At 50.8% G+C, this 17,768-nt stretch overlaps 1 protein-coding gene across 6 annotated transcripts in view; it reads left to right on the top strand.

Annotated features, from left to right (window-relative positions):
• Positions 1–17,768, top strand: part of TCF7 (transcription factor 7) — a 73,215-nt gene that overhangs the window by 51,237 nt on the left and 4,210 nt on the right. For 2 of the 6 annotated variants that reach the window (XM_077186435.1, XM_054642838.2), the window contains exons 5-11: positions 2,624–2,714; positions 7,148–7,234; positions 9,104–9,214; positions 9,422–9,584; positions 9,804–9,911; positions 12,475–12,523; positions 14,059–14,131. In XM_077186435.1, the coding sequence (XP_077042550.1) occupies positions 2,624–2,714; positions 7,148–7,234; positions 9,104–9,214; positions 9,422–9,584; positions 9,804–9,911; positions 12,475–12,523; positions 14,059–14,131 (682 nt within the window). The remainder of the gene's footprint in view (positions 1–2,623; positions 2,715–7,147; positions 7,235–9,103; positions 9,215–9,421; positions 9,585–9,803; positions 9,912–12,474; positions 12,524–14,058; positions 14,132–17,768) is intronic. The other 4 variants (XM_077186436.1, XM_077186437.1, XM_054642835.2 and 1 more) reach the window with 3 other exon arrangements.

Genomic DNA, 17,768 nt, shown 5'->3' with positions numbered 1-17,768 from the left:
TATTTTGACTAAATGGGATTGGTGTCTGATAGTTGACTGGACTGTGACATGTGTGTCCCCTTAGCCACATGTTATGTGGTTGTCACCTGGTTTGGCTTTTTGTGTTCCTGTATGAGCCCAGGCTGTGTCAACTGGCTCATGAGGCTATAGGGGAAAGTACAGTATGTTGAGGTTAAACCCTCTAAAATAAACTGTAAATACAAGTATGTGTTGAGGAATTCACCCCAGTCCATCATTCCATCATTCTTCATGGGTTCCTGGCAAACTGAGTGTAAAATCAAACTTCTCAACCTTACCTTAGTGCAGAACATCTGTTCGGATTACCCAGTTTTTTACACAAACCTGGGCTTGATTTCATGGGAAAGCAAAAAAACCTGACAGTTTTGTGTCAAACTGCATTCAGGAAGGAGGACAGTGCCAAAACAGAGGCACAAAACCAACTGTTGTGATTTGGGCAAAGGCCTCCACTCAGGAGTGATCCAAACGGTCCCAGAGGCATCAGCTTCACCAAATTAACATCACTGATAAAACAATGGATTATTGAGGATGCTCTTGGCTGGAGGACACACTGAATAATCCCTGGTCTGAACCTAGAGGCCACATTCTGGACTCATCAGGGATGCTGATGGGTAGAATTCAGGTCTGGGGTAAGGGATACCCAGGGACATCCTGGGTGTCTTCCAGGCAGGACACTGCTTGTCAGCCATCAGAGCATAATAAACTCAGCAGAAAACCAGAAAGAGTTAACAAAATTAACCTACTAAAAGCTCAGGTAATGAGTTGAGTCTGAGAGAAAGCGTGCAGGAAGTCAGCCCAACACACCTTTCCCCACACTGCCTTTGCTGTGCCTGGCAGAGCTCTGCCCCTCCAGGAGCTGCCTCCTGGACTCACTGTCAGCCTGGGAAACCTTAAGTGGTACAAGAGCAGCTCACCCAAGGGCAGGGCTGCTTGTATCCCTCTGTGGAGGCTACAGCTGGCACTGGAGCAGTCCCTGAGCATTCAGCTCTGCAGTGGGGTCAGTCATTCCAGGACACTGTCCTTGGGCTGCCCACCTGGCCCTCAGTGCAGGCACTGTCCAGTCTCCCCTTCCCATTTAGCCTATACTTCTACAGACACAGGGAGTGTGTCCCAGAGACCCACCTTGTGCAATTCAAGGAAAGGTTCAGCCCATAATGCTCAGCTGGGTCCTGCCTTTGTGGTGCAGCTGTGATCACACATGCCCCATGCCTACACTGCTGGGGTGAGGGTTTTCTCCTGTGCTCATGGGGAAGTGCCCCATCTGTGTTTTCATCACTGAAACAGCTCCCACTATCACCCATTGTAAGCACTTGAGAGGCACTCTCATACTCATTCTCCCAGCGTCCCTTTAAAGTTTCTCACAGTAGCCCAAGGACACACAGACCAGGAAATACAAGCAGGAATTCTGAGTCAGTGGCTGGTGGCCCAACCACTGGGCCAGCAAGAATAACTTGTGCTCTGGCTTATGCAACTCCTATTGTTGGGGGTGCAGATCTGAGGATGTTCCATCAGCTGCCTTGGGCAGGCCTGGTTTTGTTTGACCCTCCATGGGCCACTGAGTCCCACTTGAAGGAAATCTTGTACTCGGTTAAAGATTCCTGTCAGGTCAGCTATGTATTTATTTTAGCTGACTCCTAATAAAATGCAGTTGGTATCATTCCTAATTAATAAGGTATCATTCAAACACCTAGGAGAAAAATCCAGTTGCAGCTGCTTGCAGCTCACCACCAATTTAGTCCATGTGTTTGTCATCCAGGACGGCCACTGGATAATCCCTGTTCCCAGTTTTTGTCTGAGGCTCAGTAGCAGCCATCACTACCCTGGGCTGCTGTCAGAGCTCAGCCCCAGCACCCTCCAGTTCCCAGTCCAGGGGTCAGCTGGGGCTGGTTTTGCCAGCAGCACTGTGGTTGTCTGAGTCCCACCCGCAGCCCCAGGCAGCACAGGATGTTTTCCAGCCCAGCTAGGAAGGGAGCAGTGCTGCAGCCCTGTCCCCTGGCCATGCTGCTGTGCCAGAGGCTTTGAAGATCACATAGGGATTCCCCATGCAAAGGGTGAATTCCCAGCTGGCACCATACCCACCTCCATAGCTCCTTGGCACTCACAGAGCTGCAGAACGATTGTTTTGAACTCAAATTGCTTAAAATTAAGTTGGAAGTGATGCCTGCTGGAACATCCCCACTGCCTGCTCACGGGAGGTCCTGCAGATGACTGATGGAGAGGGAGCACAGGAATGGCTTTGACCATCCCCTGAGCACCTGAGTGGGCTCTCTGGGGAAGGCAGAGGGATGCCTGGAGTCAGCCAAATCCTTACCAAAGCACGGTGCTCCTTGGCCTCAGGGTGGCATGGAGCACTGTGATGCTTGTGCAAGAGCAAGATGTCTCCTCCTGCCCCCCCTTATGTCTGGGATTTTGCAGCAATGTGGATGCCCCACCACATCCCCACAGAGAGAAGCACAGGGAACAGCACCCTGCCACTTGCAGATGGTTATTTCATGTGGCTGTCCTCAAGTGCCCAGAGATGGAGCAGCCAGGGGGTTGGGAGCGAGCTGGGTCACCCAGGGAGTGCAGTGCCACGTTCAACTGCTCTCCTTCTGCCTTCTTGCAGGAGTGCACCGTCCTTCCCAGACCTCAGACATCCCTGGTTTCTACCCCCTGCCCCCCGGAGGAGTGGGGCAGATCACGCCGTCGATGGGATGGTGAGTGAGGGACGGCTCACTGAGCCACCCCACCTCTGCTGCTGCTCTGTGACCTCCACAGTGCCTCCCCCAGCTTCTCCCCTCCTGTGTGCTGTGTGAAGAGGGAGGAGAATCCAGCCCTGTCTGTCTTGGAGGTGGGAGCAGACCCATGGAGAGGCTGAAGGTTTCATCCTGGCTGAGGCATCCCTGGAGAGGGGTTACAACCTGCCCAATGTAAAACTGCCTCCTGCTTTACATCTGTCTGTGTGGATTAGGGAACCCAGAGAGAGCTTCCTACCCACCCCTCCTAATCACAGCACAAGTCTCTTTTTTGAGTAGGAGGTAATTTTCTCCCTCACTGGACTTCTCTGCACAAACAGTGCTTTCCCTGAGCACACCACCAGTGCAGAGTAATCCCGTGGGATGCTCCATCTGCCAGGCCCTGGTGTTTCTTGGGATCTGACACACAGGGAAAGAGTACATCATGGCAGAGACCTGCCAGGAAGCAACCCTGGTACCCACAGCCTGGCCAGCTGGTAACCACTGCCCCAGCTGGCATGGGAAAGGAGAGACCATGAGCTGGAGCACTCCCAAAATGTACCCCCTGCATGGGCCAGCCCTGCAGAGCATCCTGCAAAGCACAGCCTGCTGGTAAACCTGCCCTGGGGACACAAGTTAAAAATACACCAGTGTGTTCTCTGTGGTCATTGCCACTGGCTTTTGTCCCCGTAACCATGAGCACACTGAGAGAGCGGGTCTGGCAGGTGCTGCCATGTGGGCATCATCACTCCTCAGGTTAATATTTAATCCCTGCTGATGATGTAGGGACATGGCAGAGGCTGGCAGGGAGACTGGTGGCTGCAGGTGGCAATTCAGGGTTGCTGGGATGAGGAGAGGGTGCAGGGACAGTGGCCAGATTCCCCCAGTGCCAGTGGATAAAACCCTGGCAAAGCCCAGCAGAGAGTTTCAGGTACAAGAACCTATTGCAGAGTGGGAAAGGGGAAGCTTCTTAAAGCACAAAGTAAAATGTTAGCTTTTGCTTTGTTTTGTTTATGAATTTCATGTTCCAGATATTTAACCACAAGGAAACAGAGAATGAGGCCTTTGATACAGAGTCTGGCTTCAAAGAGATTACATTTTGCCTTCTGTGCTAAATCTGCTACTCTTGGGTGATGATTTAACTCCTCATATGATGTGATTCATCCTCAGGAAAAACAAGGACTGGGGTGACTCTGCTGTAACGTGAAAGAAGCAGTTGGAGTGGGGAGAAAGGAGCCTGTTTGTCAAATGGAAGATCCACTCCTGGGTTAGGATGGTGCTGTTCAGACAGCCCTGGGCTCATGAAGGGAGAGCAGTCTGGGCTTTTGTGGAGCTTTTGTGGGGCAGTTGGTGGTAGAGAGAGAGCTTTCATGGCTGAGAGCTGCTCCAGCATCCATGGGGTTTGGCATCCTCATCAGATGTCTTCATTAATGGCTTCATTAATAGAGCAGATATGGTAAAGCAGCAAAGGGCCTGACATGCAGAGAGCAGCACCTTGAGGCATGTGTGTCTAACAGTTTTGCTCACTCTTTTCCTTGCCTGAAATGTTTGGAAGAGCCCCAGCCCCACTCGTGGAGTGACCAGTCCGCAGCAGAGGCTCAGCACTGCTGTGGGTGGGTGCAGGAGCACTGAAGCCTGGCAGGTTCATGCAGCATCCAGGGGCTGTGTGCCAGGGATGGGTGTGCTGGGGATGGTCATGCCAGGGATGCATCCCAGAGAAGCTGTGGCTGCCCCATCCCTGGAAGTGTCCAAGGCCAGGTTGGATGGGATCTTGAGCAACCTGGGCTAGAGGAAAGTGTCCCTGCCCATGGCAGGGCATTGGAACTGGATGATCTTTAAGGTTCCTCCCAACCCAAACCATTACAGGATTCCATGGTTGTGCTGGTGCCACCAAGTCAGCTGCTAGGCCAGGGCAGCCACACATGGGAAGCAACTTTTCCTCCACAAGCTGGCAGGCAGGAGCTGGGCACAAACTGGTTTTGTTCTCACCGAGCGCTTCAGGAGGAGGAGCTGCAATCACTCTCTCTGTAATTAAGTTGGGATGACAGTCAGATAAAAGCTTCCAAGAGTCCAGTCAAGTGAGTTTTGCTTATGGGAGCCTGGCAGTAAACATTAGCCAGGAACCTGCAAATCGTGTCACTCACCTGTGCCCAGGGCCAAGCTCAGTGGTGCCAGGGCAGCCTCTCCTCCTCCATCCCTCAGCCCTTTACTGAGCCACCCTCCCATCACCAGCTGATCCTCTGCAGACTGGCTGAGAGAGCTGGGGTTGTTCAGCCTGGAGAAGTTTCCAGGGAGGCCTCAGAGCCCCTTCCTGTACCTAAAAGTAGCTTATAAAAAAGAGAGAGAGGCACTTTTTATATGGGCAGATAGTGATAGGACAAGGGAGAACAGTTTTGAACTAAAAGAGGAAAGTTAGATCAGATGTTGGGAAGTTTTTTACAGAGAGGGTGGTAGGTAGTGAGGCCCTGGCACTGATTGCCCAGAGACATTGCAGCTGCCCCATCCCTGTAGGTATTCATGGTCAGGTTGGACAGGGCTTGGAGCAACTGGAGCTTGTGAAAGGTGTCCCTGCCCATGGCAGGAGCTTGGAATGAGATGAGATTTAAGGTCCCTTCCAACCCAAACCGGTAATTCCATGGTATGGGCTGCAGTCGTGCACTCCCAACCATCAGGGACTGATTTTGCAGTTGCTTTAATTTTCATGTCAGAGGGACTTTGGATGAAGCTGCAAGTGCCTGACTCCATCCCCATCCCAATACCCCAGTCCCTGGAGTAACCCAGGTCTCTTCTGGATGAGCTCCAAGTGTTTTCTTGGCCCTGGGGCAGCCGCCTCCACCTTCAAAGGCTGTTTGGGTTTCCCGGTGCTCGGCTGTTTGTTGGTGTGTTTATACCCCCGACATCTGAGGGGTCGGAGAGGGCTCCTGCCTGCCAGGGTGTAAACAGCCCTGGCTGCCTTTCCTGCAGACACATCCCACAGATTTCAGTCCAGCCAGGAGGATTTCAGACAGCAGCAGGAACACGGGCCTCCTTCCTGCCCAGCGCAGCTCAGGTCTGATGCTGCCCTGCTGTCATTATTCCTCTTCAGGAGAGAAACTTCTCTTTAGCCCTAAAAAATCTCAGGCATCCAGGAGCTTGGGTCCTTCACAGTGCACCACACTTCATGATAATGGACTTCTTGTGGATTTTTTTCATCATTAGAGCTGAAAATAGCTAGTCCTGGGTTTAGCTACAGCTCTGTGCAGCCTGGCCAGAGGAGCTCGAGTACCAGCACAGTTGTGAGCACCCCGTTGTGCCCCATCCCTGGAAGTGCTCAGGGCTAGGTGGGATGGGGCTTGGAGCAGCCTGGTCTAGTGGGAGATGTCCCTGCTCATGGCAGGGTGGGTTGGAATGAGATGAGCTTTAAGGTCCCTTCCGACATAAACCATTCTGTAATTCTATGATCTCCATGTGCAGTTTTAGGCTAGAAGCATCTTTTGGCAGGTTTGCAGAACAATCCAAGGTATTTTTGAGCTATTTCCATATGAAAATGTGGGGGTTCCCTTGCTGGGAACAACAAGGAACTTCCTGCATAGTTATTTTACTATCTCAAAAATAATTTCCAGCCGCAGGTCTGATACATGTCTGGTCCCCAGTATGAAACAGCTTTCAAAAAGAATGCAGGACTGAGATTTTGGCTTCTTTAAAACTGATGAGTGTCCTTAAAAGGGTGTGCTGAGGAAGTCAGAGCATTCCTGAAGCACAAAGGCAGGGTAGCTACCTCCTCTCCAGGCTCCAGGAGTCTCCTGTGCTTGGGGCATCACAGCATCACAGAGTAGATAATGTTGGAAGTGACCACAGTGGGTGACCTGGTCCAACCTCCCTGCTCAAGCAGAGTTGTTCCAGAGCACATGGCACAGGATTGCATCCAGACAATCCTGGGATATCTCCAGTGAGGGAGGCTCCACACCCTTTCTGATCAACCTGGTCCAGTGCTTGGTCACTGCACAGTAAGGAAGTTTTCCTTGTATTTATCCTCCTGGTGCAGCTTCTTTTGCACCACACAGAGAATCTGAGCAGGCTTTAATTATTTTTTTTTTTGGTCACACTGTGCTCTTTTGAGCAACTTCTTCTGTACAATAGCAACATCTGATTTTTCAGCATGCCTCTGCACTTCGCATTGTTACCAGGTCAACTCAGAGCTGCAGCATTAGTCAGTACCAGGGACAGAGGGGTTCAGAACTGGATTCAACCTTTGCAGGAAGGCCCAGGTTCTCTCAAAATAACACCCAAAGCCCACACTGCCCCTCAAGCCTAAGGGACGTGGAGTGTCCACCCAGCCAGGAGCATCAGTGCTCCGAGTCCCGTTAGCAGAGGGTATCTTTAGGAAACACCCCGTGGCTGTGGATGCTTTATAGACTCTTTCTTCCTGATCCCAGGCAGAGCCAGTCTGTCTATCCGCTCCCGTCATGTGGATTTAGACAGCCGTACTCGTCAGCGCTTTCTGCTGGGGCTTCTTTCTCCAGGTGAGTATCAGCTGTGGCAGACAGGGCAGCTCAGCTGGTCGTGCAGCTTGCAGTTTGTGCAGCAGGAGCTTGCAGCAGACCACAGCCACCCAGGGACAGCCACACACCCTCCCCAGGGCAGCCACGGGGACAGAAGGTGCTTTTAGGCAGTGTCTGGTCCAAAGGGTGCTCAGGGGAACATTGAGGATGAAGGATGCACAACGGTTGGGTTTTATTCAGCAGTGCTCTAAAGAGAATAAAAAACTCCAGCCTTCAGCTCAGCATTGGGAAATGGGGTGGAATCCATTGCTCAGGACTTTGCTCCATGTCACTAACCCTGAATGTGTCCCTGCTGCCACCAGCGCTTTGCTCTGCAGAGATGGATCTGGTTTACTTGGTCTTAGTTTTAAAATCAGGACAGGAGGGTGCAGTGATTTGCTGCCCTCCCATCAGAACAAGTCATTTCTGTGAGATACAAACACAGCTTCTGCCTTTGGGTGAGCAAAATGCATCACCTATGATGAGCCCAGCTCTTCCAGGTGTGCTGCTGGGCAAAGCCCTCCTGGTTCCATAGAGCCACACCAGCTTCTGCTTCTGCTTCATGTTGTCCTGAAGAGCTGTTAGTGGAGATTTCCCACAGGAAAACCATGCAAACCCTTGCTCAGGCAAGCCCTTAGCCACACAGAAACCTGGATCCATGTAACCCTTAATCCATACAACACTTGATCCGTGCAGCCCTTGATCCATGGAGCCCCTTATACTTGCTGAAGAGGGGAGGGAGTGTGCGAGCCCTCCTTTCTCACAAGGTATCACCCATGCACAACCTCAAAAGTGAAGGCAAGAGGAGCTAATGGTTCCCTGTGGAGCCCCAGCAGCCTCCCTGAGCTCCTGCCTGCAGGATTTTGGGGTGGATTTTGCAGCAGTGCTGCTGCAGCCGAGAAAGTACACCTGGCCAGATAAGGATCAGACTGTGCTGGTGGATTAAATTAAACAGCTTTTCTTTTCGTGCCAGCATATCTAATGAACAGTTCATCTCCCCTGGGCAATTCTGCCATCTCAAGCTGCAGTCATAAAGTGGCAAGCTTGGCAAAGCTGACTTTGCTGGCTTTATCCTCCAGAACTTGGGAGAGAGCTAATGAAGCCTGAGAGCTAATGAGACCTCTCGTGATCTCAGCCCATGTTGTGGAGAGCATTGCTTAGGCAAGGTGCACCTCCTAGAGTTGCAGCTGGGTTCATGTTCAGACTTAGTCTATTTCTGTTAAAAGAAAGGTGTGGGGTGGTCCTAATCTCTCCCATCCAAACTCAAACTCCCAAAGGAGTTTGTTGTTCCTTTCTGCAGTGCTAATGAGATAGTGCAGCAATAGAGACCTGAGCAGCTGAAACTGCTGGGTGAAAGCACCCTTGATCTCGGCCAGGCTGGCTCCTGCTGCAGGCAGGTTCCCTCGCTGTGGCACTGGATCCTTTCCATCCACATACCCACAGCTTGACCAGCCGTGCCACAAGGGTGACCCAGGGCTGGTGGGCACTGCCTGCCCCTGCCAGCCTGGCAGCACCGTGTGCTTTCCATGTCCTCGCTTTCCGTCTGCTTCGCCACGTCAGAGTGCGCTCCGAGGGACAGCTTGGCTGCCTGAGGGATGCCCTGGCACTCCGAGGGATGCCCTGGCTGCCTGGCACTCCAAGGGATGCCCTGGCACTCCGAGGGATGCCCTGGCTGCCTGGCACTCCGAGGGATGCCCTGGCACTCCGAGGGATGCCCTGGCTGCCTGGCACTCCTAGGGACGTCCTGGCTGCTCGGCCCTCGCTGTGTCCCCACCTGGCACAGCCCTCTGGCACAGCTCACCCCCTCTCTGTTGCAGCCCTCTGGCACAGCTCACCTGCTCTCTGTTGCAGGTTCACTCACCCTCTCATGCTGGGCTCTGGCATGCACACCACCGGCATCCCACACCCCGCCATTGTGCCCCACTCCGGCAAGCAAGAGATGGAGCACTACGACCGAAACATGTGAGTGGGAAGTGCTGCAGCAGCTCCTCAGCTCCCATTTCATCTGTCAGTGCTCACACAGGGGGAGGATGGATGGATGGATGGACACTGAGCTGTGCATCTGAGGAGCAAATCTCAGCCCCCACCCCGCTCATGATGTTGGGTTGTTTTGGGGTTGAGTCTTCTGCTGGCTCTGATGCTGACAGCTCCTTCTTTTGTTCCACCAAGGAAACCTCAGCCAGAACCAAAGAGAGAGAAGGAAGCCAAGAAGCCCACTATTAAGAAGCCCCTGAACGCTTTCATGTTGTATATGAAAGAAATGCGGGCAAAAGTCATCGCTGAGTGCACCCTGAAGGAGAGTGCTGCCATCAACCAGATCTTGGGCAGGAGGGTAAGAGCTCACGGGGCCAGTAACATCACCTAGTGCCACATCTCTGTCCCTTACAGCTGCTGTTTAAATACATAACAAGCATCTGCTGTTACCCCACGGACACAGGGGCTGGGTATGCCCTGGGGTGGGGTGGCTGTGGTGGGCTGGGCTGGCAGGGGACAGCAGGGCAGGCTGGCAGGGGACAGCAGGGCCATCCTTCAGTGCTGTTTGTCCTTGCAGTGGCACGCGCTGTCCCGGGAGGAACAGGCCAAGTACTACGAACTGGCTCGCAAGGAACGGCAGCTCCACATGCAGCTCTACCCCGGCTGGTCTGCCAGAGACAACTACGTGAGTGCCCCCTGAGTGCCCCCTGAGTGCCCCCTGAGTGCCCCTGGGCTGGGACCCCCACCGTGGGCACGGCCCACAAGGGCCTGGGGGACTGGCTGGTGTTAACCAAACACCCGGTCCTGGAAATGCCATTCCTGGCAGCACGAGAGCCATAGAAATTCACATTTCAGGAGTGTTTTGAACACCTTATTGCCTGTCTAAAGGATGAATGATGTAGCCCCCATCAGCCACAAGCTTTTATTTTCTTATTGTCCAAGCAAATACAAATAGAAAGGAAGAGAAGGTCTTAAGTGCTGTGGGTGTATCTTTGGAAATGTAATTTTTTGGAAGCAAACAGCTCTGTGCATCTTGGACAGCAGCTGAGGTATCTGTGAGGGTGGTGAGGCCCTGGCACAGGTTGCCCACAGAAGCTGTGGCTGCCCCATCCCTGAAAGTGTTCAAGGTGAAGTTGGACAGGGATTGGAGCAACCTGGGATAGTGAAAAGCATCCCTGCTCATGTCAGGGGGTTGGAACAGGATGTTTTTGAGGTTCCTTTCAACCCAAATAATTCTATGATTCTGTGATTTAAAATAGCGGCTCTTTTTGTAGGGGGCCTTTTCTTGTGACTTTCACAACTGTTCTGATATTACGTGCCTAACAAGCTCATCAGTGAACTGAAGCAAAGCACACATAAGTCTTCAGATGAATGTCCATCCACACATCTCCATCATTTCCCTCACAGACACTTTCTTACCCCTGGGAACTGCACAGTGAGTGCCCATCCTGCCCACACTGACTCCAGCCCTCCTTCCAGAATGACAAAACTCTACCAAGGGCAAGAAAACACCTGTAAACAGACCCAAACCCAAACTCCCCCCAAAAACAGAGGGCAGAGATGATGCAGAAAAAGCAGAGGTGATGGGAAGCCACCAGCCCACATTTTGATGGGCACACATCTGGAGAACAGCAGCATTGCTGAGAGCATGGCACCATCTTCCTCCAAGGCCAAGCACATCCTCCATGGAAGTCCCAGTCCTGTATCATCTTCATCTGGTTCCTTGGGGAGCCAAGGGGTGGTTCCTTTCTCCAGAGGACAGATGGTGGGCTCTAAAAGTGCATATTGGTCCTCCCAGCACTGTGAACCAGCTGGTTTGGGTGTTGTTGTTGGAAGAAATGCTTCTCTCTCTGAAGTTGAGCAGGGATGAGGAGGAGGAGGAGGAATGGAGGTCACTGGTGCAGCACGTGATGCAGAAATCAGGCAGGAAATACAGCTGCTCCCCTCTAAAGGAAAAGCTCACCACAGCTCAGAGCTTTCCACCTTCACTCAAACCACAAGAAGTCATACAAAAAGTCACAGGTCAAAGGCAGCCCTGGGAGCTGCCTGTGCCACACAGCCAGATTTGCTTCCGTGCTGCTGTGCCCTCATTAATCAGCTCATTAGGGGACAAGGGGAGATGCTGCATCTTGTGAATCAGAGAGGCAGTTTGGGGATAAAATAGGACTTTTTTATTAGTGGAAGAAGAATAAGAGATGAGTCCAGAACTGCAAAAACACTGAAATAGATTAGTACTATTTAAAAATAAATTTCTGGGGATTTCCTAAAACTTTCTTTCCCATTTGGAACCAGGGAATATCAAGAACCAGTTTCAGTTTGGGTATAAAGCACCACATTAAAGCATGTTTTGGAAATAGGGAAGGTTCTAAAATGGACCAAGTGCTTTTTAGAGACACAAGAATATGACAGGAGCATCAGCTATTGATCATACTCTCTCCATTGCATGCAGCAAATCTTGTTCAATTCCATTGATCTCATTAAACATATTAATTAAATCATCAGTTCATTAACTAAAGCAATCAGGGGTGGGATCCCTAGGTGAGATGCATCAGAGTGGGCTGAAGAGTTCTGGTGGGAGCTGGCAGAGGTGCTGAGCAGCACAGGCACAGGCACTGGCTTTATTACAGCTGGTTTACATCCACTAACATTTCCCCTCACACTTTCTGACACAGCCTGCACCATAGATCTGGGCCCTAACTGTGTTTGCAGCACAGTCCTGGACTCATAAAGCAGAGCATGGAGCAGTGGGTTAGGGAGAAAATGGAGCAGACGTGGGGGTAGGAGTGGGGACATGGCTGCCACCACCTCTTGAATTTATTACAGTTTCCAAATATGCACAGATCTCACTCAAAGTGCTGAGCCAAAATGCCTGTGGTGCTGGATCTGGGGATACTGAAATGAGGGTTTAATCCCTGAGAAAAGGCACAAGCCCAGAATGAATTTGTGCTGTGCAGAAGCCATAGCAAGTGCACAAAAACACATTTGGGGTTTCACTTTGAGAGTTCCTCTTGAGTTTCTTCTTAGGAGAGTTGGAATGGGAAGAGGGGAAAGGAAGGGACACTCTCACAGATAAACCTGAGTAGTCCCTTTGCAGCCTCTTCCAGTTCATCTCCTCCTGGAATGGGCTGAGCCAGCAGCACCATGGTATGGGCTGAGCCATCCCCAGCACCCAGTCCAGCCCCAAAAACCCTGCACAGCACCCTCAGTTTTCTGGAGCACAGGTAACAGCCTGTCCTTTGATTTCCTAGGGGAAGAAGAAGAGACGAACACGGGAAAAGCAGCAAGATTCCAGCTCAGGTAAGTGCCTGCAGCCTGGCAGCTGTTCCTGCTTCCCTGCTCAGATGGGAGAATCCAAAGCAGTTGTTGTGTTTTACCATGTTTTCTTTTATTCTTCAGAGCTTAACTAGAGAAATACACACTCATTATTTTTTTAAGCCATGGTAAATTAACATTTCTGTGACTTTTTAATAGGCATGTTTGATTTAGAACACGGGTAGCAAAGGAAAACTGAAAAGACTGGATTTTGGCAAATGTATAATAACTTCATGTAAACTATGACTAAACTTTATCTATTGAAAACATCCAAGGTGAATGTCCCCCTCAGACCTACAGATTATATTAACTAAAGAAAACTCCTCTCAGGTGCATTTATATTGTGTGTGGGATGAAATGTAGTGGCAGGACTGAAGATCATTCATGGGACTACTCCAACTTTGGTTGTCATTTCAAAGTAATGTAGAGTTGAAGCAAAGTCATAATAAACGCCACCTCCCTGTATCACCCTTAGGCCAATTAGAAAAGGCCCTTTTGACAGATTTCAGCTGGTCACTGACACATTCCCATCATCCAAGCTATTCATGTGCTGATTTCTGAAGTATTTCTGCCATAGCATGAATAAATATTATCTGTACCAATCAATATTAGTTAAAAAGGGAATCATTATCAAGAGATGTGTCCCAGTAATACCTTCAGCTTAATTAACCCTGTTGATCTCATTCTGTGCCGAGTTTGATAAAAAGAATACAAGGTTTTAGGCCTTTATGTAGAGTGCATTGTATATTTTTATATATCCATATATATGTCTTGTCTGTGTGATACAAAAATTATAATTTCACCTGTTACAGATTGAAAACCAGCTACTGGTTGTACACAACGAGACATTGATGGTGGCTAAAGAGAGGCTGAATCCAGCACAGAAATGTGCTGTTCAATCTCATTCCCAACACCAGAGAAAAACATGATGTGCCTGAAAGCACACAGGGCTTCACCCTAATGAGTCCTGTAATTATACAGCAAAACAGCAGTGTTTTAGGGAAGGCCGTGGTGAACAGCTTTTCCATTGAAACTGGAAGGGGTGCGATGGGGGCAGAGTGGAATTCCTGGGCCCAGGTCTCCGTGGTGCTAACTCTGCTTTCAGCCTGCTTCTGCAACGTTTCCTCCTCTTCTCTCGGTGCGCAGCCCGGTGGTGTCTGCTGGAAGGGCAGGGAGCCGGCAAGGATGCAGATACAGGAGTCAGGCATTGCCTCCGGATTTGGCAGCTTTTCCAGACTTGAGAAATTGGAAGCTGTGAATTTCCCCGTAATTGCCCACGTTTCTCAAAGCTGTTTCCCAAACCACCTCCAGCTGCCAGCAGTGATCACTGATATTTACCTAACGATCACTTTCTTCCAGGTGGTGCCAGCGCCATTCTGTAGCAGGAAATAATGGGATTGTGGTCTGTTAGTCGTGTGTCACAGTGGCTAAAATGATGTTGCCTCTTTTCTTCCTCGTGCTCCTCCTCCTCTTTGTGCCTCTGCCTTGCCCATTCTCGCCGCGCATGCTTCTGTGTTCAGATCCTGCCTCTCCTAAGAAATGCAGAGCTCGCTTTGGCCTCAACCAACAAACGGACTGGTGCGGCCCGTGCAGGTGTGTATGGCATCTCCTCGCTGCTGGGTGTTCCTGGGACAGGGGTTCAGCTCCACGTGTCCCCCTGCAGCCATCCAGGTGTCCCCTGCAGCCATCCTGGCACCAGCAGGGGCTGCTCTGTCCCGGCAGGGATGAGCTGTGCTTTGGGCATCCTCAGGAGTTTTCTGAGCTGCAGGGACAGGCTGTACTCTGGGGTTTTTATCCCTCCCGGGGCAGTGTTGGTTCAGGGCTGTACATATTCCTCAGCTGATAGACTTCCCTGGTCTTAAAATTTATTTCCAGGATGGAGACCTCTGTGATCCTTACATGAGGCTTTTTTTTCAAATCACATTAGTGGCACCCTAGGGCTAGCAAGTGAGGATTTAATGGGTTTTTTTCCTATTTATACTGGGCTAACCATGTATTTCAAGATCCATCTCTTCCTGAGCCTTAAATTTTGCAGTACCCACCATGGGTGAGTGGGACAGCCTCAAACAGCAAAACAGAGCCAGTGCTGTGCTCCTCAGGCTCCCAGAGATGGATTCGGTCAAGAAATAGTAAAGTTCACATCAAGGAAGTGCTGCTGGGCTCAGAGGGTCTGCAAAGGCAGGCAGAGAAAGGTCCTGGGAGCTTCTGGATCTGGGTGCCAAAGCACAGGGAGACCCCAGCTTAGACAGACATTGCAATTTGCAGTTTTACACCAATGCATGAGGAAAAAGGTGGCAGTAAAGTACTGCTTGATGTGTTCACTTCAGCTTGAAGTGAATCAAGTCATTTAGTTGACCCATACCTTGCTGCACCCCAAGCTCCAGTCCCTGTGGCTGAGTCCCCTCCTGCACCTCAGCGTGCCACAACAGCAGAGCTCCCTGTTTGCCTTTTATTCCCTGGGTAGTGTCATCAAGCACCATTTTTAATTGATTAACAATCCAGGCAGAGCTCCCTTAGTGTCTCATTAGCACTTGAATGCCAGAGGGGGCTGCTGGAGTGCCCCATGCCCCCTGCAGCTGAGCTGCCAGGCTGAGTGCCTCACTCTGCCACGGACACTCCTTCCACCTTCCTCTGCCTCCATTCCAGCTCTGAGCTCAGCTTCTCCTCTGCACGGCTTCCTGATTAACACAGGCTGCTGGAGTGCCTGGGCACCTTGGCATGCTCTTCTGTGTCCCCGTGTAACCCAGCCCTGGCCAGCCAGAGCTGCTCTGCAATTCTGTACTAACTGTGCTGCTGCCACTCGGGGGCTGCTGCCCAGCGGGCTCTGCTCACCCGCGGAGAACAACTTCCCCAGGAGGATTCCCACTCCACGGGAGAGGTTAAACTGGCTAAGACTGGGTGTTCCTGCTCCAGAGCTTTCACACTCCTCCCCCATACCCTGGACAAACACTCCAGGGTGCTGTAGTTTCCAAAGTGAGAGGGATAAACACCTTTAGCTGTGTAACACCCACCTCAGCATAGCCCATGGACTGGGCTGTTATCAGCAGTCTGTAGTATCACATCTGGTGTTTTTCCCCCCCTGTAACTTTAAATCAAATCAATCAATGGGAACATTCCTGTAATCTTAAACAGGTCGTGGAAACACTATCCTGCAGCTGCTCCCAACATGTCTCTGGGAAACACAGCTCTTCCTCAGGCTCGTCTCTGGGGAATTACTGCCCATGGAAAATACCCTCAGGTTAAATAGTTTGTGTTCCCTATCACATTAATTGGGTCAGCAGGGCTAACATGGCACTGACAGCAGTAACAGCACTGCTCTTGTTCACATCCAGTGCAAGTCATGTTTGATGCTGGACTTGTTAATGCTCATCCTCACTGTCTGGTTTTTCATTAGGCAGATCAAGGACAGCTGTGTGCCCACATTAGGGAGTTCTCCTCAGCTGAGAGGCAGGAGCTGGCTGGGAGGTGTTCTTTCACCTGTTCCAGCTGTAAAGGCTCCAGCAGAGGAATTGTCCCTTCAGTACTGTTAAGGTGACATCTTGAGAGCTCTTTTGTTTGAGGATCTATTCTGAGGCGCTCAAGGACCCAAGGCAGGTGACATGAGGGATCTGTCACATGGAGAGAAGGAAAACAGCTCAACAGTGAAGACAAGATAGTGTGAGGGACTGACTCTGGACAGCCAGGGGTGGTTAAAACAATCTGGATGTACAAGGTGACACCTGGAACTCGGGATAAATACTGCCAAAATTGTCACAGGATGTGAAGGAATCATGGCCAAACCCAGCTACAGCAAGAATGATGTGTGACTTGTATATTTGATACCTTCAAATCATAACATACAAACATGTGGGGAACCTGAGTGTTTCTTCCAGGAGGGACTAAAGGAGGCTGGTCCCTGCTCCCTAAGGCAGGTGCTGCTGCCTTAGGGACCTTCCCAGTCCCAGCAGATTTCTTGCTGGAAGAGCAGGGCTGGGGGAGGAGAGCTGCCCCCGATGGGTAAAAACCTTGTCCTGTAAAAACCCCTTTGGGTCAGTAAAGCCATCCCCAGCTGATGAGCTCTGTCACACTCCACAGAATGGAAGCATGGTCCTGAGTCAGCATTGCAGGACCATTCTGCCAATCTCTCTCCCCAGTGTCTGCCCACATTGCATTTTGTACCTGTGCTCCACTTCCCAAGGGAAAGGTCACATCCCAAGGGGAGGTCACAGCCAACACTTCCTCTCCAGGAACCCCATGGGCTGAAATGTCGTTGGTAGCTCTGTCAGGGCTGATTTTCCTTCAGCCCAGTGAGCAGGTGAAAGGTGATCTGCCCTCCAAGGAGCAACAAGTCTTCTGAAGGCCTCAGGACTGTTCCAGTTTTCAAAGCAGGACCTCAGACACCCTCAGACCATCTCCCTCCAGCCAATCCCAGGCCATTTCCTTCCCTGTTCCTGAATGGTAGCTGAGCACATTTCTGCTCAGCTGTATCACTCACTGAGTTGTCCTTGGAGGTGGGGATGAATGGGAAGTACACTCACATGCAGACATAGAGCAGAAGAGAAGAGCTGAGAGCTAAGGCCAGGTTGGATGGTACTTGAAGCAACCTCTGGTCTAGTGCAAGGTGTCCCTGCCCATGACAGGGAGGCTGAAATGGGATGAGCAGTAAGGTCCCTTCCAACCCAAACCAGTCCATAGTTCTAGGTAGATAATACTGTGCACAAGGCTAGGAAAGTGCTGGGAAATGAACTCTTGGAACCTTCAGATTTTGGGATGAGAAACGCCAAGGCTGGTGTGAAGAGCAGTGTCCCAGCAGAGCACAGCCTGGGGCTGACATGCCCTGTGCACACCAATGTCCCGTGGGCCCTGCGTGGGCTCTGTGGCAGCTGGGGAGGGGATCCATGGTGGGAATGCTTTAGTCCTAAACTTGTGAGACCCAGGCACCCACAGAGAATCTGAGCTGTTGGGTTGGTGGCTGGTGAGGAATGACCTCATGGGTTGGATTTTTATTATTCTTCCGATTTTTTTTTTTTTTTGGGGGGGTGTTTATTATTATTTATATAATTATTTTAAAATTGTATTATTTCACTTTTTTTAAATTTTTCTCCTTTCATGACTTTGATAATTATTAATTTGGGGGGAGCTTTTTTTTTTTCTTTTCTTTTTTTTTTAATCACAATATTTTGGTGTTTACTCCTGTTCCATGCCTTCCTCCTCCTCCTCCTCCTCTCCCTTGGCGGCCGAGCCCCTTCCC

Source organism: Agelaius phoeniceus, chromosome 15 (assembly GCF_051311805.1).
Source record: "Agelaius phoeniceus isolate bAgePho1 chromosome 15, bAgePho1.hap1, whole genome shotgun sequence".
In the NCBI taxonomy this organism is placed as follows: Eukaryota; Metazoa; Chordata; class Aves; order Passeriformes; family Icteridae; genus Agelaius; species Agelaius phoeniceus.
Note: the sequence above shows the minus strand (reverse complement) of the source record. Positions and strands in the feature narration are given on the sequence as shown.